Genomic DNA, 23,875 nt, shown 5'->3' on the forward strand with positions numbered 1-23,875 from the left:
TTTTCGTAGCTTGTATTTTTTATTTCCTTTTAGAATGAAAATCTCTTTTATTACGAAACAATTACAATCGAGATATTTTTTATGCAAGTGGTTTCAAATCAGTTATTTCAACTTCGTAAATGTAAAAATCCCCTCCACGTAACGTTAATGTTAACACGTGCAACAATCTGTTCAACGTGGTCATTCTGAGAATGTAGGCAACACCGGTTCCTTCCAAAAACATCGGGCTGCCACGGCAACTGGCGTCGAACATAAAGTACTCGGATTCTTGTAATTTACCGAAAGCTACTTGACGTTTTCTTTCTTGTCTCGTTGCGAATAATAAACCGCAACGGTTTTTGTAACTTTGAAAGAAAAACCTAGAAAGGAAACTCGTAAATATTACAAATACGAATTAATAATCATTATTTTGTGATAAAAAATATTATTATATCGTTTTGGGTTTGTTCTTTAAGACCCCACTTGAAGACCTCCTTCTTCATAAGGAATTGGACACCTCAACTTTAACTTCGATTAGTTTCTGCTTATTTTAGGTTAGGTTATCTTAATTTGCCGATAACTCACAAAATATATATTTTTCTCTAGAATGCCTTATGTTTTTATAATCAACAAATCTAATTGTTAGTAAAACCGGAAGTACTAATTTTAAACAGGTAGAACTTCGATAAATGGATTCTGCGACATCAAAAACGCAAAATTAGCGTGTTTTCCATAATTATACAGTGGGTATCATAACTAAATATAGCAATAGTAATTATTCACCCGTTTGAAGTTATATTATATTATATTTTACGAGGGGTAGTTGAGGAAATGTTTTTCGATTAAAAAAAAATCATAATAGCAGGATAGTTAGTTATTTAAATACGAATTTAATGCCTCAATATTATCCTTGTTGCTGGAATTTGAGATAATGTAGAAATTGAAACATTTTTTTAATATAGAACTTACCTTAAGGCTTTATATAAATTATATTGAGTATGTCTGACTAAGAACATAGTTCCTTCGACTACAGGATTAAAGTTAACTTTGAAACTGAATGGAAATATGGAACAATCGTTGATCAAATCATCGATAGTTAATTCGTAATCGTCTTCACTGATACTATCAGTACATTCTATGAAGTAATTATCGCCGTTAACGAGGACTGAATCGACGACAGCGGAATTCCATTCTTCTAAATCGTATATTTTGGTCATACCGATAGCTACCACTAAGTTTGCTAGTGTTTGTTTACCACGAGTCTTCGATGAAAACCTAAACATGAGATATATCTTGAAACGAACCTCTCAAAAAACCAAAAACGAACATACTTGAAAGATGGTATGAGAGCTGGGGCTTGGCGTCTCAAAAAGAGCTCAGGAAGAGGCTAAAAACGAATTCAAGGGGACTGTTTCTTAGACCGCCAAGAAAAAGGGAGAAGAGCTGGGGCTTGGCATCTCAAAAAGAGCTCAGCAAGAGGCTAAAAACGAATTCAAGGGGACTGTTTCTTAGATCGCCAAGAAGAAGGGAGAATAGCTGGGGCTTGGCGTCTCAAAAAGAGCTCAGGAAGAGGCTAAAAACGAATTCAAGGGGACTGTTTCTTAGACCGCCAAGAAAAAGGGAGAAGAGCTGGGGCTTGGCATCTCAAAAAGAGCTCAGCAAGAGGCTAAAAACGAATTCAAGGGGACTGTTTCTTAGACCGCCAAGAAAAAGGGAGAAGAGCTGGGGCTTGGCATCTCAAAAAGAGCTCAGCAAGAGGCTAAAAACGAATTCAAGGGGACTGTTTCTTAGACCGCCAAGAAAAAGGGAGAAGAGCTGGGGCTTGGCATCTCAAAAAGAGCTCAGCAAGAGGCTAAAAACGAATTCAAGGGGACTGTTTCTTAGATCGCCAAGAAAAAGGGAGAAGAGCTGGGGCTTGGCATCTCAAAAAGAGCTCAGCAAGAGGCTAAAAACGAATTCAAGGGGACTGTTTCTTAGATCGCCAAGAAAAAGGGAGAAGAGCTGGGGCTTGGCGTCTCAAAAAGAGCTCAAGAAGAGGCTAAAAACGAATTCAAGGGGACTGTTTCTTAGACCGCCAAGAAAAAGGGAGAAGAGCTGGGGCTTGGCATCTCAAAAAGAGCTCAGCAAGAGGCTAAAAACGAATTCAAGGGGACTGTTTCTTAGATCGCCAAGAAGAAGGGAGAAGAGCTGGGGCTTGGCATCTCAAAAAGAGCTCAGCAAGAGGCTAAAAACGAATTCAAGGGGACTGTTTCTTAGATCGCCAAGAAGAAGGGAGAATAGCTGGGGCTTGGCATATCAAAAAGAGCTCAGGAAGAGGCTAAAAACGAATTCAAGGGGACTGTTTCTTAGATCGCCAAGAAGAAGGGAGAATAGCTGGGGCTTGGCATCTCAAAAAGAGCTCAGGAAGAGGCTAAAAACGAATTCAAGGGGACTGTTTCTTAGACCGCCAAGAAAAAGGGAGAAGAGCTGGGGCTTGGCATCTCAAAAAGAGCTCAGGAAGAGGCTAAAAACGAATTTACGGAGATGGTTACTTAGACCACCAAGAAGAAGAGAGAAGAGCTGGGGCTTGGCGTCTCGAAAAGAGCTCAGCAAAAGGCTAAAAACGAATTCACGGAGAAGGTTATGTAGACCAGTAAAAAGAAGAGAGAAGAGCTGGGGCTTGGCGTCTCAAAAAGAGCTCAATAGAAGACTAAAAGAACATAAAAGAAAAAGTTTAAAAAATTTATATTCTACCTTGAAGAATATTGGTTGATGTTTCCCATCAAAGAATACAAATCTCGTGTATATTCTTCATCCCAATTGTGCCAAAGATTTTCTGGCGTGCCTCTTATTTTTCCATTAGGGGCTTTCGCGTTTTTCCTAGACCAAGCAATCGGATCCATTTTCAACCATTCCACGTCTTCGTAGAAAGGTTTATCCTGCTTTTCCTTCTTCCCGGTCGAGGCTAAATCATACATTTGTAATTTGTGACTTAGTACAAGGTCCTTTGGTGCTTTTCTTATGGAAGTTACTTCGAACGTATAAAATGTGTACGATTCAGCGCCTGAAAATGATTTTTAAAAAAATAGTGATGATGTGAATAACGGAAATATGATATTTACCTCGTACTACTTTTTTTCGAAGATGTCGTTTTAATTGTTTAACGTCTTTGCATCGCAACCAACCCGCTGGTAGTTCTTTTGGTTGGCCGTAAGGATCGAAAATGTGATAAAAATCATTTTGACTTTTGTGTATGACGTAGCATGCGTTGGAAAATTGTATTAGAAAATAAGAAAGTTTCTTTGTTAGTAGATAGTCTATTCCTATAAAAAAAATTAGTATTTAAATTTTATTTCGGAAATAAACTTTTTTCCATTTTCAAAATTGGCTTTTTTCTCGATTGGTCTTCGAATGCGAATTATTGATTTTCAGTATAAGTTATTATGAATTGAAAAACAATGTTTCTGAATATATAATTCATATTTTTTAAAACAAAACTGATCCCAAAAAGAGAAAAAAAATCAAGAGTCATTATTCATCTTCGTGATCCTAGAATTTGGTACTGTCAAAAAAGAAAATGATTAAGGGATTTTACCAAAAATTTAGCCAAATATGTTACAAAAAAGTCAAAAAAGCATGAAGTTACGACTATCTTTCTTGATCTCGATAAATTCAGTGAGAAAACCTTGTCAAAAAAGAAAATTTTCAAAGATTCTGTTGAAATCGACCTCAAAAAATATTCAATGAGGAATTTAGGACAAAAAGAATCAAAACATTAAAATTATAATTGATTTTTATGATCCATAAAATAATCTGGAGTGATTTTTAATTTTTGTAATGATAAAGTAATGAAATTACAAAAAATGACCCCGAATATGTTCCCAAAAATACAAATCTTTCTTGATCTCAATATATTTAGTGGGAAAACCTTGTCTTGAGGAAAACAATCAAGGATTTCGTTAAAAATGGCCTGAAAAAATCATCAATTAAGAATTTGGGGCAAAAATGACCCTAAAAAGGGACAAAACATCTGGAATCATATTGAATCTTCTATCCTAGAGTTTAGTACGGTCAAACAAGAAAATAAATGAAAATTATTTGCTAAAAATAATCTAAAAAAGGATAAATGGGTTGAAATTACAGGTATCCTTCTTCATTCCAAGAAATTAAGTGAGAAAACCTTACCAAAAAAGCAAATAACTGATGGTTTTTTTAAAAACAAATCTCGAAATTTAATCAATAAAGAATTTGGGACAAAAATGATCCCTAAAAAAACAGAAAACATCCGGAGTTTTGTTCAATATTTATGTTCCTAGAATTTGTTACGGTCAAACAAGAAAATGAATTAATAGTCATTGCTAAAAAAGGCTAAAGTCTTGCAATTACAGCTATCTTTCTTGTTTCTAAGAAATTAAGTGAAGAAAACTTACAAAAAAAGCACATAATTGAAGATTTTGTTAGAAACAAACCTGGAAATTTAATCAATAAAGAATTTGGGACAAAAATGATCCCTAAAAAAACAGAAAACATCCGGAGTTCTATTCAATCTTTATGTTCGTAGAATTTGGTACGGTCAAATAAGAAAAATAATCCAAAAAAGGATAAATGGCTTGAAATTACATCTATCTTTCTTGTTTCTAAGAAATTAAGTGAAGAAAACTTACAAAAAAAGCAAATAACTGATGGTTTTTTTAAAAACAAATCTCGAAATTTAATCAATAAAGAATTTGGGACAAAAATGACCCCCAAAAGAACAGAAAACATCCGGAGTTTTGTTCAATCTTCATTATCCTAGATTTTGATATGGCCAAACAAGAAAATGATTAATGATTTTACAAAAAAAATAACTAAAAATATATACGAAAAAGCACAAAAATACTTAAACTTGCCGCTATCTTTGTTGATCCTAGGAAATTTAGTAAGAAAACTTTGTCTTAATAGAAAATAATCAAGGATTTTGTTAAAAATGATCTTTGGAACATGGGAAACGACCCAAAAAAATTACATTTATAGTTTCTCAAGTCTGGCAACACTGAAAGATGATACTAGTGAATTGAATTGTTGATAGAGTCGTAAATAATCATCTGAATACCTCTTAATACGAGAAAACAGGTTTTTTGCTTATACATATTTTCAAATTTGCATTTTTTTTAAATAATTAGTTAATATAATTGACAAAAATTACAAAGAGAGCTTCTTCATCCCAAATAAAATCCTATTCCTAGTTACGTGGCAGTTTCCTAATATTGGAACTGAACAAAAAGAAAGTTTGTTAAACATAAATTTTTTTGTAGTTTTGAGATTTTCCATGGGCAGTTACACATAAATCACTTTTTATAAATTAAAAACCTCGCAAAGGGTCACTAATTTCGTAGTTATCACCATTCAAATGTAACAAATATAAATTCCTCACTTACCCAAACTCAAATGACGATTCTGCTTCCAATCTTCGATCTTAATCATCTTAATTATAATATCGAAAAAGTACTTTCCCACTAAAATATTTTTGATAGTTCTCTTTTCCGAAATAAGCAAATCGTCAGCGTGCGAAAAAACGTGCATTCCATAATCCATGGCCAAATCCACTTTCTTGGTATCCCATTTATTAATAGGCGTCGTCAATAGGATTAAACAGGAGCAAATGCATATGAAATGATCTTCAGTGAGTTCTTCACTTGCTGCTTCCCTGTTCGGTAGTACTTTAGTACCGGTTATGGTATAATACCCATCTTTGTATTGATATCTGGTTTAATTGAAAATATTAATTTCGCTGAAATCAATCATTTAATTATAATACTTACCCTACTTTATTCACGGGTTCTTCGTGTTCTTCTTCTCCTTCCATTTCATCTTCTCCGACGTCGTAATCTATAGAACGATCTTCGGGTTCTTCATCGGAGGATGCCGCTTTTTTCGTTTTCTGTTTTTTCTTCTTCTCCTTCTCGACATCGCCGAAATCTCTGATTTCTTTTACTTTCACCGAACTAAGAACAAATCTACTGTACACAATTTTCTCTACGGTTTCTCTTTTTTTCTTATTGTACAATATTCTTGTTGTCAAAGAATGTAGATCTTTAAATCTAGCGAAACACGCCATACCCTTCCCTCCGGGTCCTAAAATTTCAATTATTTCAAAACGTCGTAGAATGATTTTTACTCGAATAATTTTTCTTTTACCTTCACTGAGTCCGACTTCGTTATTTCCGAAAGGATCGTAAACATAGTACAAGTAGTTCTTTTTAATTACTGCGCACGCATACATTGGGGTAACTATTACCCCTGTATCAGATCTTACAAATAAAATTTTCTCCAGTGCAAGCTCTAAGATGTTTTGTCTTACATGACTATCAAATATATATTCCACAAGAACTGTATAGGCATTGTTTCCTAAAGTAATACGAGGGATTTCCAATTTCGATACCTGAGGATTGAAAAATTATAATTTCACTCCTTTAGGCCAGGACACTTACGAAAAAAAAAAAAGAATTTTGGTGACAAAATTAATAGCAGAAAAAAAATGATACCATCGTGTTTTAGGGGCTGAATAAAAGTTATGTGCATAAAATTCAACATTTTTTGTCTATGCGTTATTTTTTTAAGCAATAAAAACACCAAAAAATCGCTACAAATTTTGTTTTTTGCGTTTTGCGCTGAACCTATGCAAGACTCGTTTTTGTTTTATGAACAATATTGTAGAGAATTGAAAATTCATCATAATAAGCTTTCATAAATTGAATTTTGATAATTTGTTTCTTAGATAATTTAATTTTAATTTTTTTAATTGTTTATAATTTGTTTAATTTTAAATATTTTTATTCACTAAAACCGAGATCTCGATGTACTTAATCAATGCTCTAAATAAGGGCCCTGTGGCCCCAATAGTTTTAGCAAAATGGCAATTAAACCATAGGAGGCCCTTTTTTTCAAAGGGCCATTCTTCCTCACCCAATGGTCCTATCATTATTTGGAAAGTAGCGTTGGAGAGAAAAAGAGTTGAACTAAAAAACTAAAAATCCCTCATCTCAGTTTTTTGAATTTTTTTTTGACCTCAAAAAGTGTTCAAAAAAGGGGTAAAAAAATTTATAAACAATTTATTGTTTTTTAAACATTTTATAAAAATATCGTAATACCAATGACATATTCGGAAAGCTGGCGGTTTAATTTGGGGCGAGGTTAGACATTCTTTTTTAAATTCACTGCGGCTTTGTTTAAGGAATATTTTTTGTGTCATTTTGTAGGGGAAGCTTGAAATTTTTATCAATAAAAGTTTCAATAATCTATTATTGAAAATGTGCATTTGGTAGCAGTATAAGTGACACTGTCTCAGTAACTATTGGACCGATTTTGATCTTTTTTTTTAACTGGGCTAACTGTTTATCTAAAATTAGCTCTCTTTCACATTGGTTTTTTGCTAAAATTAATAATTTTCATAGAATTTTCCCCTCTATGCATTTTGCAATTAGACTTATTTATTAACTAAACAAACACTTATCCATACTGGCATAAAATACTTTGCATTCTAGGTGGAAATACTTAATTTTATGGGGTATTATTTCGTATTTACTGCTTTACTTGAACGCATTTATAGGTTTCATACAAAAAATTCACTTCGCCCCAAATTAAACTGCCAGCTTTCCGAATATGACATTGGTATTACGATATTTTCATAAAATGTTTAAAAAACAATAAATTGTTTAAAAATTTTTTCATCCTTTTTTGAACACTTTTTTGAGGCAAAAAAAATTAAAAGATGAGCAAGAATGGCTCTTTGATTAAAAAGGGCCTCCTATGGTTTAATTGCCGTTTTGCAAAAACTATTGTCGCCACACGGCCCTTATTTAGAGCATTGATTAAGTACATCGAGATCTCGGTTTTCAGTGAATAAGAAACTTTTATATTTAAAATTAAACAAATTATAAGCAATTTAAAAAATTCAAAATTTTCTCCTTTCGGTTAAATTATCTAAGCAACAAATTATCAAAATTTAATGTATAAAACCTTATTTTGAAGATTTTTCAATTCTCTACAATATTGCCCATAGTAATAAAAACGAATCTTGCATAGATTCAGCGCAAAACGCAAAAAACAAAATTTGTACCGATTTTTTGGTGTATTTATTTTTTTAAAAAATAGCGCATAGACAAAAAATGTTTTTCCACTATTAATTTTGTCACGTAATTTCGTGAATGCCGCGGGCCTATTTAGATTGTGAACGCTTTCACCGATTTTAACCAATAATAAAACGTCTATTTCAGTATAAACATTCGCTGTCTAAAGTCTATAGTAAAAATTCTACACCTTACGAGACTGGTTGCAAAAAAGGATTTTATACATTCGAATGTTCCCCTTCAATATTCTTCCCTCTCCTCGCCCACATCTTTCCATACGTTTTTTCCATTGATCGAAGCAGTGCTGGAAGTCTTCTTTGGTGAGGGCGTTCAGGAGCTCTGCCGTTTTTTTGCTTTACCGCTTCCACCGCCTCAAATCGGGTCCCTATCAAATCAGATCTTTTTCTAACCTTTCTAACCTTTCAAGGAAATCTTAGCAGACCCGTTGACGCAAGAGCTTTTTGTCTGGAGCCAGATTTTTTGGCACCAGCTTCGAACAGACTTTTGTCATGTAAAAGTATTCTAACCGTTTCTTTATCGGCGTTTACAGCCTCGGCAATCATCCGGATGCTCATTCGACGAACTGCACGCACAATTTGGTTAATTTTGGTCATTGTTGAAACAGTCACAGGGCGACCTAGGCGCTGGTCATCTTCAGTGGTCCCTCAATAAAGCGCATTAACCACTAAAAAACACGCGTACGAGATAGAGAATTGTCCCCATAAGCCTCTTGCAGTAATTTATAGCCCGCAATTGGAGTTTTTTTTCAATTTGACGAGAAATTTAGATACCTAACGCACTATACGTTTTGTACTCCACCCGTCTAGGGCGCCCTCTAAGCGCGCAGTCTCGTTATTTAATAGACAGACCTCGTACTTTTTTTTCTGATTATAACACCTCAAACCCATTAATCTTATCTTTATAATTAGTGGTATATATTGTTATTGAGTTATTTTTTTTAAACAATGCAAAATGGCTAGAGCTCATGATAATTTATTTGAAATTAGCCCATCAATATTTTATGGTTCCCTCCGCAGCTTCTAATAGCTTTTCCATGGATCCCATAACTTTTGTTCGATGCTATCCCAATCTTCAGGAAGTACCGTTTTGAGGTCATTCGTTAGCTAGTGCAAGCTTTCTAGCCCGAGCTTAAGTTCATCCTATATATGCTCAACAGATATTTCGACATCCAGTATATACTGCCGTACGGATTCTGAAGGTCCTTGATGTGATTAAACGATGAAACGATGTTTAATGAATAGGGCACACCGGACTTTTAGCAAACATCACTTTTGGCACGAGGTATTCCTCCAAAAAATTATTTGATCGGATTCTTATTCCAAACGTCTTTTTCCTTGGATATCGTCCAGCATTAGGATGAAATTTTCATTGATGAAACGACGTGATAACCTAAAATTTCTTCTATATATCAGATCGCCATTAATTCTTCCGCTCCACCGCCAGTTTAAAAAAAAAACCAACTCGGTTTTTACTTCATAGTTTCAAAGTCAAAGATAGTTATTAATTCGTAGAGTTTTTAATTTTTCTATGTATGAGAAAGATTTGAAACATTTTTGATAGATGTTGGTAGCTACGCCGTTTGCATAAATACTTGAGTCAACTCCATTTGAGCATCTTACTTTCAAGCAAACATTAGTAACATATTGAAGAAGGGGAAGAGGTTTAAATATTCTTTTAAAATTTAAAACAAATATCAATTTTAACGCATAATGATCCTCAAACTCAAAGGATGTCATCTTGTAGGAAAAGAATAGTTTGTTATATGTCCAGGACCTGCATCACCGCGCAAACCTCTCTCCAGGTCTCCTCTAGACTCGTCCTCTCCTACCATACACTCTGTTAATTTGCGGCTGGCACCTTTTTGCTAAAGGTTAGTTGCTTTAAGTCTTCTTCTAACTGTCCAGCTATTTACAGCAACCTCTTCGCGTTTCTTTGAGCAGTTGCTGTAAATAAGCCTGTCTTCGACTTATAACAAAATTCATCTTGCTAGAATTTTCTTATGCTTTTTTTTCGGCGATTTTCTGAATAAGGACGCATGCATTTTCCTTCGAGGTCTTTCTATCAAATGATTTTCTATTTGAAATTTTTGTTTAATGTAGATTTTCTAAGACATTTAAGAAAATTTTGCATTACAAAATATAGGCTTCATGTTGAATGTTGAATGTTGAATGTTGAATGTTGAATGTTGAATGTTGAATGTTGAATGTTGAATGTTGAATGTTGAATGTTGAATGTTGAATGTTGAATGTTGAATGTTGAATGTTGAATGTTGAATGTTGAATGTTGAATGTTGAATGTTGAATGTTGAATGTTGAATGTTGAATGTTGAATGTTGAATGTTGAATGTTGAATGTTGAATGTTGAATGTTGAATGTTGAATGTTGAATGTTGAATGTTGAATGTTGAATGTTGAATGTTGAATGTTGAATGTTGAATGTTGAATGTTGAATGTTGAATGTTGAATGTTGAATGTTGAATGTTGAATGTTGAATGTTGAATGTTGAATGTTGAATGTTGAATGTTGAATGTTGAATGTTGAATGTTGAATGTTGAATGTTGAATGTTGAATGTTGAATGTTGAATGTTTCATCATTGGTTGAAATCGATAAATAACTTGTTGAAGGATTGAGCACATTTTTTGATACTTACCTGATCGTATCTAAACTTTGAAGCAGAATATAATTCATTACCGCATTTCAATATATAATCGACGATATCCCCAGTCCAAGAGCCGAGGGAATATTTTTTCGCAACAACGCTGGCCATTATACAAATGAACGGCGCTATATACTCAACAGGCTCCCCCAAATCCCCCACATTTTTGCTTCCCAAAATGATTTGAGTATCGTCCGGCAGATCAATGAAATTCGTTTCTTTCTTGAGCTCTTGCGATCTCGTTATTTCAGGTGGAGACGGCGGTAAATAATTTTCCCAATCCTCGTCAGTAAATTTATATTTTTGCAAACGATATTGCATCTGTTGTTTACCTCGAACGTAAGTTGGATAAAGTATGTCTTTCCTTATAGGGAAATACGTCAAATCGGTGTTGATTTCCTCGGAGATTTTACTACGTTCTTGTTCCAATACGAATTGGGAATATTTATCCGTGGCATAGTACCATTCTTCAGGCGCTCCTGTTTCTTCACCTGGAGCTCCTGCTCCACCTTCTACGTACGCTCTTTTGTAACCTTCCGCTCCGAGTCCTTCTCCTTCGGCGGGAGGAACTTCTAGCTCTATTTCTTCCATGGTTAATTCAAAGTCGTCCAAATCCATAAATTCGATTGGTTCTGCTAAACTAGATTGTTGAGGTAAGGGAGGCTCTATCTGAAAATACAAATATAAATAACCGAAGGGGACTTAAAGTCTTTTTTATAACTATTTACTTGTGTATCAGATAAACTTGGTCTATCTAAATCAGCTACAATATCTCCCATGGATTTTTTAGGTTCTAGTTTAAGGAAAGACAAAGAAGGACATTTTTTGCATAAGGCTGTTTGCATTTCGTCTAATCTAATGCTTCCTATTGTAGAACCAATTTCTAACACCGACACTTGAGGACTTTCACCAGCTAAAAGTCTTCTCATCGCCACAGCTGAATAATCTACAGTCACAGGTTTTTCTGTTGCGCTTTTCTTCGATTTCCTCATTTTGTATTTTTTAAATGTATCCACAGGGAAATCGTCCATGGATAGATGTCTCGGAAAACGACCTGCATAAAATAATAATCATGTAACTACCAAGGTTAGAGCTCAAACCTTGTGCTCTGTATCCTTGATCGTGCGTAGCAGCGACGTACGATTCACATGATAGTTAAATGGAAATTTATTAAGATCTATGACCTAATCCGACATATTTTTATTTTGATAATGAAAATTATCTGTATTATTTGAATATTTTACCTGATTGACACGGGTCTCTATGAATCTTACATACTTTCAAAGCATGCAGATAAAAAACTGAATCCTTATCATAATTATATGCTATCAATTCTATTACAGAGTCCAAAGATGCGTGCATCGAGACGCACGCCATCCCGTGAGTAGTGGCGAAACCTTCGTTATTTCTTGAATACGGATCGAAACAATAAAACATATTTCTCTGTTTCCAAACTGCCAAATGACACCTACAATAATCACAACAGTGATTCGTAAATTACTTTTACATTTCTATCTTAATTAAAAATATCGATATTCATAAAAATTTTCAAAAATACCAATGCTACAACTCACAATTCATTATCGTTAGGTTGGTATGGAATATGTTACCCTGATCTACGATGACGTCATCTGTTGAAAGCTGACAGACAACTAAGTCATATAAAAATAATATTTTAAAATGAAAAAACAATCAAATATGTGGATACAAAGCAAGAATTAATCGCAAATGGTACAAATCAAACGGTAACACTAATTATTTTTCGGATCTTATGCAAGTGACGTAACGGCTTCCCGCTGTCGAACACATATTATGAGACAACCTTCTCTACGAACCTTGAGGTGTTCATAATAGCCAGAACCAATAAGATTTGTTGTCATCGGTCACATGATACTAATCATATGTAGATATACGTAGATGATTTATTTAATTTCTTATTTCTTAGAACTTTTGATATAAAAATTAATTTTAAAACAGAAGAGATCTAAAATCAAGAACATTTAGATGCATTAATATATGTAGATGTATAGATTAATATAAAAATAAAAACTTTATAGTTCGTTTATTCCAAAATCGAGCAATTTACGACGTTATGTCGAGTTTATTTGAGATCGAATATAATATCTATCGTCCTATTTTGTCGGTCGAGAAGACAGAACAACGATATGGTATAAATACGTTCCTGGCAAAGATTCTACCAAGCCTAAATCTTATTCTTCAGCTTCAAGGGTAAAATCTTTGAACGCCTGATCAGGGACACGATCACCAATCTTCAAACTATCATAACTCGAGGAACCAATCGAAGAGACTGCTATCTTCATGTATGTAAGAAGGCATTCGATCAGGTCTGACATGCCGGACTTGTTAGGAAGCTTTTGACTATCCGACTGTCAAGTCCGAGTGAAAAATTGATATAATCATATCCTACCAACCGCTCCATTAGTGTCTATCTCAATCATTTACTCCCTTAATGGCGTTTCACAAGGATCCAAACTATACCCCGTTCTATACATCATCTAAACTTATGATATTCCAGTCTCTCGTCACCGTTTGAAAATGGTCCAATTGTATGCGGACGACCCCGTAATAAATTGTTTCCTCTCCAGAGGAACGTTCGATACCAAAATCTTCGGAATCAGTTTTGGATTGGTGCAGGATATTTCGAAAAAACCAAGTTATCGTCTTCAAGAGAACTCTGAATAGGTCGGTCGATGTGTACGATATTGTTAACCTAACCTAACCTAACCTAACCTAACCTAACCTAACCATTGTTTGGTATTGCCAATACAAGTATCGATTCAATCACAGTATCACCGTTTATGTCAATACTGACATGACATAACCCCCATTTCAAATCGTCCAAATGACCACCCCAAGCCCGCTATGTGATTCGTAACATAAATACCACTGCTTAAATTACATGCTCAACCCCCAGCTACAAAACTCCCAAATAATAATTACTTTCATTAATAAATGAATTTGCGAGTTGTTTTTGTATTGGAATTATAAAATTCGAGTTTGATATATATGATTGTGGTCATTACCTTCCTATTTGTAGAATACCATTGGTGCATTTTTCGAAAAACGATTCTAGTGACATTTTCAATTGACAGTTACATGATCTGTATATTAGATCGGCGAAGAGATTACCAAAAATATATATTTCGACTATGTAAGGACCTATAGTGAACAAAGCTGGCAGGTGTTCTAATTTTATATCGACCGAAGCTTTACAAGCTAGACATTCTTTATACAGGAGATTGCCTAATATTAAGATTTTGTCAATTGTTTTTCTATTCCAAGCGTTCGGTGGAGTTATCCGAGAATATACCTGAAAAATTTTGAGGTTATATTGTACAAGTTTCTGTAAAAATCTTTTATCTTTGCCCTAGAGGTTGAGAATATTTTGGGATCTTATTAAATAATTACCAGCGCTAGTACAGACATTGGTAATGACTGTTTTCCTCTAGAAAATTCAAAACATTTATCAGCCAAATCGAAAGAACCTAAAACCACTGCTTTATTTTCATTTAAAATGTTATATTCGCTTTTAACGTTAATTTCTTCGTTTGATTCCTTTTCTAATTCGTCAGCGTTCATTATTTTATAAACTTTCATTGGATATATCGCAAAGGGCCAATTACAGAAATTCGATCTGCTCAGAAAAATTGTCGCCAAAGACGGAACGTCGTAGAAATTTGCCATAACAGCTGTTCCATCGCAACTACAAAACAAAAAAATTGAATATAAATTGACAGATTGCACGGTCATTTTGAAAGTATCAAGACTAAAGTGGTCAAAGGCACCAAAAGAGGCTCAAAATACGGAATATAGTAAAAAAGGTCGAAAACAGCTAAAGATGTTGATATAATGAATAGACTAGCGAGATCAAAAGATGCTAAGAAAACTGAAAAGATTTAATAGATCAAAAAGGCTAAAATAGACTAAAAATGTTGAAAATACTAAATGGACTTAGAAGGAAAATAACAAGGACCAAAAGAAGCTAAGAATATTAAGTAGGTTGAAAGGATGAAGAGGATTTAAAGAGACTAATCGGAACAAAAGAGGCTTAGAAGATTGAAACTGTCTAAAAGACAGAAACGTGCCAAAAAGGCTAAAAATAATGGAAATAAGGACAAAATGATCTGAAAAGGATAAAGGAAAAAGTAAAAGAAATACTAAATATGCTAAAAAGATCGAAAGAAGTTAAATAAAGCGATAGATGCTGAAAATATAGAATAGGCTTAAAAGGTGAAAAGATGCGAAAAAGGCTGAAAATACTAAATAAAAAAGACACAAATAAGCTAGAGACGAAAGTGGAAAATAATATTAAATAGCTTTAATAAGCCAAAAAAATCAGAAAAGGCAAAAGACTAAAAGATTAAAAAAGTTTGTTGCTAAAGACGTTTAAGAGCTTAAAGACGCTAAAGAGGCTAATGAGGGTAATATAAATGTAAAACATGAATGAAGTTAAAACGGCCAAAAGAAGCTAGAGAAGCTAAAAAAGCTAAAAATATGCTAAAATAGATAAAAGAGGATGAAAATGCCGAAGAGACTGAAGCTTCTAAAGCCGCTGGAGACATTGAAGAAACTAATGAGGTTGAAACGACGAACGGGGCTAAAAAAGCTAAAAGAACCTAAGGAGACTGAGAAGGCTAAAAAGATGCTAAAAAAGATTAGAAAGTTGCTAAGAAAGCTTGAGCGTTTAAAGTTGCTAAATCGTCTAAAGAGACCAATGAGGTTAAATGAACTAAAAAACGAACGAGGCTAAAAAGTCCAAAAGATGCCAAAGAAACTAGAATTCTAAAAAGATGCTAAAAAAATTAGATGAAGAGAAGATGCTAAGAAAGATTAAAAAAGCTAAAGATAATTAAAGAAGCTGAATAGGGTGAAGTTGCTGATGACGTTTAAATATGAAAAACGAACCAGGTTATAGATTCCAAAAGAAGCTAAAGAAACTAGAAATGTGAAAACATGCGAGAAAAGATTAAATTGAGAAACAGAAAGATTTTAAAAGCTAAAGAGGATAAAAGAAGCTGAACAGACTAAAGCTGCCGAAGACGCTAAAGATGCTTAAATAATCTGAAAAACGAAATAAGCTAAAGAAACTAGAATTCTGAAAATATTTTAAAAAAGATTAGATGCAATAAAAGAAGCTGAACAGGGTAAAGTTCATGAAAACGTTCAAATATGAAAAACGAACGAGGTTATAGATTCCAAAAGAATCTAGTAAAAGTAAATAAACTTTCATACAATCAAATTCTGATCGAACGATGGAGACTCTAGAAGCTTAGTTTATCGATTTAAGAAGCCAAGGAATAATCTAAAACATCGAATAAATTCACCTGACATAAAGATCTTTCGTTCTCGGTCTAGCGTCGAACATATACAGATACTTATTTTTCCAAATTGCGATAGTTATATCTTGAGTTTTGAATATACCGGCCGTTTGACTAGCGAAAAAGATTTTCAAAGCTTTAGTTAGATTGAAAATTCGTTTATCGTCGGATCTTATATATCCCGTAACGAATGGATCTTCTATAGATATCCTCATCTTCTTACATCCTTAAAAAACGATTGAAATAAATTATTGATACAAAGGATAAAACATAATTTACCGATTGTACAATATTTGAGTAGTTGTTTGCGATCCAATTCTCCGAAGAAATTGTGGAAATGAGATCGTTTTAAGGTCTCCATATAAAGATTGTTTCCCCAACTCAGGATTTCGTCGATGTTTTCTCTTGTCCATTTATTGGGGTGAGATAACATTGAATAACAGTAAGCAGCGACAGGCATACATATACCTTGTTTATTTCTTATCGATTCCGGAAATCCTTCGTCGCCTATAAAGTTAATAATAACCTCAACTTTCCTATATATAAGAAGAAATACAGACCTTGATGCATTGAACCTTGCTTGGAACCAAAGAAAAAATCTTGCAAAATGGGTTGGTACATATTTGTAAACGAATGACTCTGTATCGTTCCTCGTTTAATTTTCCTCTTTTTTGGTTGAAATTTCCTTATTTCTGAATCTCTGCGAAACTTTTGGATGTATTTGTTAACACCATCTTTTGATACCGTTGAGATAGTCGAATGGGGAATGTCTTTACTTTGATACGAAGTAGCTGCTGACATCTAAAAACATATTCTAGTAAATTCTATATAAATTTTAAGTGAAAAACTCACTTACCAACGACACTTTTCTTCTAAACATTTTAGTCAAATATACTCCACGCTCTTCACCTTCATCTTCCCCGTAATCTTCAGTGATTAACGCTTCTAGTAGATCCATTTCATCTGCAGTATACTCCAAATCGGTTGTTGCGCTTATTTTCTTTTTTCTTTTTTTCTTTCCTATACCAGCACCACCTTCATCACCTTCACTTATATCATCCAAAGTAGATTTCGTTTTATCTTTTCTTTTTCTTCCTACTAAGCTTCTGAGAAGGTATACAACATTTAAATATATATTAAAATGAAGTAAAGTACTTACGGTCTCGGTTTTCTTTGATACACTAGATCGAAACTATCATAATCTTCAACTCTCACTTGTTTTTCGTCTTCTGTAACGTTGATAAAAATACCACTTTTCGGTTTTTTCAAATCCAGCTGTTCTTCGTCAGGTTTTTCAGGAGAAAACGGTTCTGAACTAGGAGTTGGAGTTGCTTTACGAAGCTCTACTTTCGCAGAGCTTATTTCAGGAGAAGGAACGTCTAACTGAAAAGTTTTAATTGATATATATTCACTTTATTGGTCCTTCGAGCCGTATTATTAAAACAATACTCACTTTAATATCGATTTTTTTCTTTGTTGAAGGTATTGGAAGGTTTGTGGTATCATATTTACAATGATATTTAGCCGTTGGTTCTTTCGGGGGATACTTTTTTTTTAATTTAACAGGAGATACGTACACCCTTCTAAGTTCGTCTTCTTTCAAACCTTGATTAACATATTTAAAATCTAGCCTATGACTAAATATATAAACTTTAGTATTAACGATTTTTTCTTTGAGTGATATTTTTGACACGAAATCTATATTTACCTAATTGTTGGTTCAATTTTTGCGCTAGCAACACTTTCTTTTTTGTTACAAGGCACACATGGTGAGGGGCAAACTTTCTTTTTCGTTGATTTCTTATCTTGCAATTTTTGGAATCGTACAGGATCATCTATTTCGGGAGTTTTAGGTCTTCGTGAAACTGTAGGACGTGGTAAACTGAAACATAATTTGAAGATAAAAAAAAAACAATTCTTATATTGAAAACAAAAATACAAATAGTACAGAGAGAGAGAGAGAAATGTCTCATTGTCAAAAAATTGTTACAATTTGGAGATAAAAACTTGTAAAAACTAAAAAAAACAAATATTAAGATACAAATAAAATAAAATTTTAATATACAGAATAAAACTACAATGAGTAACAAAATTATAGGTAATTAGGCTCATCTTACTCTTAATTTGAAAAGTGAAAAAAATCTGAACTCCGCACCCACCCTGAGGGTGGTTGCCACTCCTTCTCGGTGGTGTAATTGTTTTATACAAAATAACCTCGGATATTGATATAAGGTCTAATTTTGAGAAAAAAATGTTTTATAAAGTTTTTCAAAAAACTCAATACTTTTCATGTTATTGGCAATTGAAAATTCGGAATTTTTTTTCACGTTTTTTGCAAGTATCTCAAAAAATATGCATTTTAACGAAAATTTTATGATAAAAAAATTGTAGCAGGTAAAATACTGAACAAATCGGTTTTTTGTAAACTGTTCTAAATGTAATATTAAGCGATATATCAAAGATCGATGCCGTTTTTTATTTTGTCTGGAATTTAATCGATGTATTCAATGACATCTAGTGGCGAGCAGATATAAGCTTTAAAATGAGCTCTGTTAAAAGCCTTTTGCACGTTAGATGAGTGAGCTGTAATACAAACAAAAGAAACATCTAATGGTTTTTTCTTTTAAAACAATGAGTTTCATAAATGTCATTTCCACCAAAATAAAAATTAATCGTATTCCGTCTAGAATTAACTTTAATACAAACAGTTCGATGTATTCTAGTAGTTTGGCTGCTTTAGGATACATATTTTTCAAAAAAATCACGATTTTGAAAAAAAAAATTCCGAATTTTTATAAAAACCACCTTCTTTTCATAATATCTCAAAAATGTTGAAAGATACGTATATAAGTGTAATGATAAAAAAATTTAGTTCCTTTTCTGACAAAAAATTAGATTATTTCTTTTTCTGTCACACAAAAATTGACGGAGATATGATTGTTTAAACAACGCGCAGCAACGCAATCACAGTCTCCCTCGAACCCTTTGATCCTTCACCGTTTCAAAATAAAAGTTTTTTCACTATATATTGTAATGAAAATAGTTGTAGCTCTTTCAATTATCTTTAAAAATGTGTTTTATAAATTGTGACACCACCAAAATTGAAGAAGTTATGGTCCAAAAACTAATCGTATTTTTTTCTACTTAATAAACTGAAAATTTCGGAGATTTGGCTTGGCAACAAAAACAATCATCCAACGGATTGGGGGTGGGTCATGGATGAAGGTTTATTAAATCCAATTAAATCTGTAAATCCATCTGCACCACAAGAACTATTGAAAATGATTTTTTGCAACCGCAAAAAAGATTGCGGAGCCTCTTGCGGATGCCGAAGAGCTGGTCTGTTTAGCAATATTACTTGTGGAACGTGCAGTGGAAATAGCTGCCAGAATAGCCCTCAAATTCAGTCAGAAGAAGATATCGATTGTGACAGCAACTTTTTTTTCATAAAATTGAATGAAAATGGTGCCTATAGGTTTTTTATGGTTTTTTATGGTTTTTTATTCATTGCCATGCTCTTGTTGCAGAATTTTATTAAATGTATTACTAATTCAATCCGGTACAGTTTTAGACAACTTGTAAGTTTATATTTCATTCAATGAATGGTGATTCCTTATTCTATAATCAAATTATTTTTAAATGTGTGATCATATATATTCACTGTTTTAATTTAAGGGTTGAAAAGCTTGAGAATATGATAATCATTTTCGAGAATATAGAATAACATTCAAATCCTTTTCATTTCAACAAAAGAAATTTTTTTAAACAACTATTTATCACTAGGTTGTTTTTAAGGGTCGAAAGAGGGTTAAAAATTCTATAATTAAGATAGAGAACATCAGATGTCTATTATTTACTCTATATTTAAATCTTTTTATGCCATACAAAATAATTTTTTGTGATTTTTTCAATTTAGCGGTTGTTTGCAAGGATTGTAAGGTTTTCAAGGGGTTGAAAACGATTTTATTATGAGGTAGTTGTGTTATAAAACACTTTATAATTTCACCCCTTAAACACGTTTTCTAGCGATAAAACGGCTCAATGTCAACTTTTACATTAAGGGGTCGTTTACACCCCTTAAAAATAATAGGAGGAGCTCAGATCATTTTCGCTTTTGAAGTTAAGGGTAAGATGAACCTAATTCCAAAATTTCATGCAAATCGCTTCTCAGTAAAAAAATTCGGAGGCGAGGTATTTTTCGCTTCAATGACTGCTCTATATGGCATTAAATATGCCATCAAATTATTACAAATTGCGGGAAAAGATTATATCGCTTTGATTTCAAATGGCAAGTGATTGTGCATTTTTTTGCATTGTAAAATATTGAGCCTACAACTAATTCTGAACGTGGAGTAGGTGGTAAAGATCGTACTCCGCGTTTCTAAGTGCATAGCCGTGCAATGATCTTTCTGAAATTGGAGCTTAAGAATTAGGCAAACGGATTCAAAGATGGAGAAAGAACGAAGAATTTTTGATCTTTGAAAGACGTCCGGGCATTGAGCTCTGCTGTATAGTCTGGGTGAATATCTAACTGCTCTCTTTTGTAGTTTAAACATTCGTTCAAATTGAGACGCACCAGAAGGGAAGGGCACATTGGAGATGCGACTCAATAAGGTCACTGTTAAGGAGGTGGATAAACTCAGTTCTTTGAAAACTGACCTCATCGCAAAGATTCTAAAAGAAATTTTCTTATCACTAGCTCGGTATGGAATTTTTCACGATCTAAGAAAGGTGACTAGCCTCCAGTTAATATAAAATTCGTTACGTATATTTGAGTAGGATACGGAAGCTCTTATAGAGGGAAAAGTTTAATGGAGTTGGCCCTGATATGGAAGTCATTCCTCTAGAGGGCTACAATAGAATAGATTCTACCCTTCTAGTTATACGTGATCATAACAGGGATGGATTATGTATGGTCCCAACGCATTTGCCTGTGTCAGTTCATTTTGAGCCATGAAACAGTGTGTATTATACCAACCAGCTCAAATGTTTACCCGTTGAGACAAAAATAATAGTAAAAAGTTTTTACTTAAAGTTAGTAGAGAGAGGCTACTTAAACTACTTTTCGTTTAAAGAGAATTCAGCTTTAACGAGCGTCCCTGAAAGTACAATTTACAAAATTGTGAATAATTCGATAGATTCTAAAAAACACGTCTAGACAATGATGTAGCAAAGTGCATCGATGTCTTTCAAGAAGACTTAATTAGCGGCAACACACTTTCGTGGAGACTGTTCCAGGAAAGCGATTGTAAAAACTCGAAATATCTCTAAAAAATAAATAGAGCCATATATGGGATTTGGTTCAAAAAAAAAAAGAAAAATGCAAGACTTGATGACAAAACTGCAAAGGAAGAAGCTTCAATCCGATCGAGTTGATAAAGACTGAGTTAAAAATGTAACCGTTGGAAACTTGAGAAAGTTCGCATCGTATTGACATTTCAAACCCACAAATTATAGAACAATGTAAACCAAATGAAAATTTGAAATATAAAGAAATTACGAGGTGTTATAATATAATAGTGCGGCCCTGCATAATGCCCTTGGGCCTTATCGAATAGTTGAGAATTTTTACATACGCTATGACAATCAAAAGTAGTCTTCGGGGCGTTGGAGTTCAAAGTACTGACATAAAGAAGGAGATACTCCAATTGCTTCGTGAATGTTGTTAATATTATATTTATTTTTAAATTGTTTAAAATGTTACTCACTCGGTTACATCGTCGTTATCAAAATTATCTCCAGTTTCTTCGTCGGTATTTTTGGATAATTTCTCATTCTCCTTATCCTCAATCATCCCTCACATCTAATTTTTTACCCAAATTAAAAATTTAGTATAAAAAAATTAATCAACTCAAAAATTTCAATTTCGATTTTGACTCATTTCAAATAATGTAATGTCAAAATTGATTTTACCAAACGTCACTTTGACTTGTATAAAAATTCAAGTGGGAATCTTTTACGATAATTTTCAAAATTATGAGGTAAATTAAATAAATTGATATAAAAATTTTTTATTTTAACTCGATTTGTTTTACATTTAGAGTGAAAAAAAGGAAAGTAGTGGAGATTAATTACCCTCCGGTGCCGACTAAAAAATGGATTCCTCCCGACGAAAGACCGAAAAAATCGAAAAAGAAACCGGTTTATATAAAACCAGAAGGCATTACTCAAAAACTAGAAATTTCTAGTTTGAGAAAGGTGTGGCACCAATTCTGTTATTATGGGAAAAATGCAATATTATTAGGACATTATGGGCAAACTTCGAAAAAGTATTTGGTTAAAACCAGGGGGCTACAAGGTATAATTTCCACCTCATTTAATATTACGTTTTGGTTTACCTCTTCTTCATCCAATTGTATTCACTTCTATTATCTTTCTCACTATTCAACTACCCTATATATTAAAAGGAGCTTAAGGTTTCTATGTCTTCATCTTCCCGCTTACTTCAGACATCTTGAATCGCCATTTGAAGTCTGAAGTGCGAACTGGAAGATTTAGATCTATAAAAAACTGTTTCAATGACATCTAGCCTTCAAGAATAGATTGTTTTGCCATTAAATGTGGCAGTATCTTTCTTAATAAAGCCTAAGGATTTCAAAATGGATCTTATGAGTCAGAAAAGTCTGCAACCATCTTCCAGCCATTAAAAAATCATTTCAGTTGTACCAAAACTTTGAGAACAAAATATATTTTTCCACGGCATCATTCAGACTTTATGTCTGATAATTTTGGTGCAGTAACCATTGAACAAGGAGAATGGTTCCATTAGGAAATAGGAACAATAGGAAAATAATTTGAGGATAATTTAGACTTGTAGAAAAGGACGATGCTAAAGAAAATTGTTGATTCTGGACGGATTTCAGTCAATTCTTAAGTAATTTAACACATTCACCATTTTGTGCCGGCAAAGAGACTCCTTCGGCGTTTGCAAACGTATCCATATTTTCATTCCACTGAACATGTATTTATTTATATAAATTCTCCACGAAATGGACACTGTCTGCTTCAGAGTAGTCGTTGAAGAAAAAACGTATAGTAGTGACTAAGAAACCATAACAGTCTCATTAGGATGATGGAATCCAGCTATAACGATCGATTTTTATTGTTTCCTCTAAAAAAGAAGATTTAACGTAACACAAAAGGCAACAGAAAAATCACTGACAAAACTAGACCTACATTTTTCATCTTGAAAAAGTCTATAATAGTGAAAAATTTAAAATTTGTGCTTTTTTTGAGATTGTTTCCACTTTTATTTAATATTGGGACGGGTATACAGCCGCACGCCATATAACGACCCCTATCATAGCTTAGAATAGAAGATAGTGGGTGGCTCCATCTACTATTGGGTAACTATTACTCTAGATGTTTTCCGAAGAAGATGATATATTCAATAAATCGTGCGATTTATAAAAACACATTTTTTACCAAAAATCGATTTTATTTATCAACGTAATCTCCTTCAAGAACAAAACAATCATTGCATAAACTTCTCGATGCTGTGCTTTAGCAATTGCTTCTTCATTTGAGCTGAATTTCTTACCTAAGAGCATTTTTTTAAGATCAGTTGTCACTGGTGACCAGATCTGGACTATATGTTGGATGAGGAAGCAATTCGAACTGTAATTCGTTCCATTTTACCATCGTTGCCATCGAAATGTAAATCGGTGAATAGACTTGTGGTTTTCGCATTCAAACGATCCAACAACTCTATGTGATATAAACACTGAAGACATAACCTCCCCACCTAGCTGTTGGGCCTTTGGACGCTTCGGACGTGGTTCACCGGCTGCACTC

The 23,875-nt window shown here is 33.5% G+C and overlaps 2 protein-coding genes across 2 annotated transcripts in view; one reads left to right on the forward strand and one right to left on the reverse strand.

Annotated features, from left to right (window-relative positions):
• On the reverse strand, positions 1–21,996 carry LOC130898685 (uncharacterized). Its single transcript, XM_057808143.1, has 20 exons — positions 21,790–21,996; positions 17,790–17,963; positions 17,535–17,718; positions 17,241–17,464; positions 16,938–17,187; positions 16,642–16,882; positions 16,361–16,588; positions 16,088–16,307; positions 14,172–14,466; positions 13,787–14,073; positions 11,987–12,210; positions 11,471–11,796; positions 10,737–11,411; positions 6,136–6,379; positions 5,760–6,072; positions 5,376–5,701; positions 3,081–3,281; positions 2,713–3,022; positions 949–1,254; positions 1–359 (listed from the first exon to the last, which is right to left on the reverse strand). The coding sequence occupies exons 1-20, from the start codon at positions 21,873–21,875 to the stop codon at positions 80–82; spliced, it is 5,394 nt and encodes a 1,797-aa protein (XP_057664126.1). The 5' UTR covers positions 21,876–21,996; the 3' UTR covers positions 1–79.
• The window catches only part of LOC130898684 (uncharacterized), a 17,731-nt gene continuing 15,836 nt past the window's right edge, over positions 21,981–23,875 (forward strand). Inside the window, exons 1-2 of the mRNA XM_057808142.1 lie at positions 21,981–22,062; positions 22,123–22,379. Of these exons, the coding sequence (XP_057664125.1) occupies positions 22,058–22,062; positions 22,123–22,379 (262 nt within the window). The 5' untranslated portion in view covers positions 21,981–22,057. The remainder of the gene's footprint in view (positions 22,063–22,122; positions 22,380–23,875) is intronic.

Source organism: Diorhabda carinulata, chromosome 10 (assembly GCF_026250575.1).
Source record: "Diorhabda carinulata isolate Delta chromosome 10, icDioCari1.1, whole genome shotgun sequence".
Taxonomy (NCBI): domain Eukaryota; kingdom Metazoa; phylum Arthropoda; class Insecta; order Coleoptera; family Chrysomelidae; genus Diorhabda; species Diorhabda carinulata.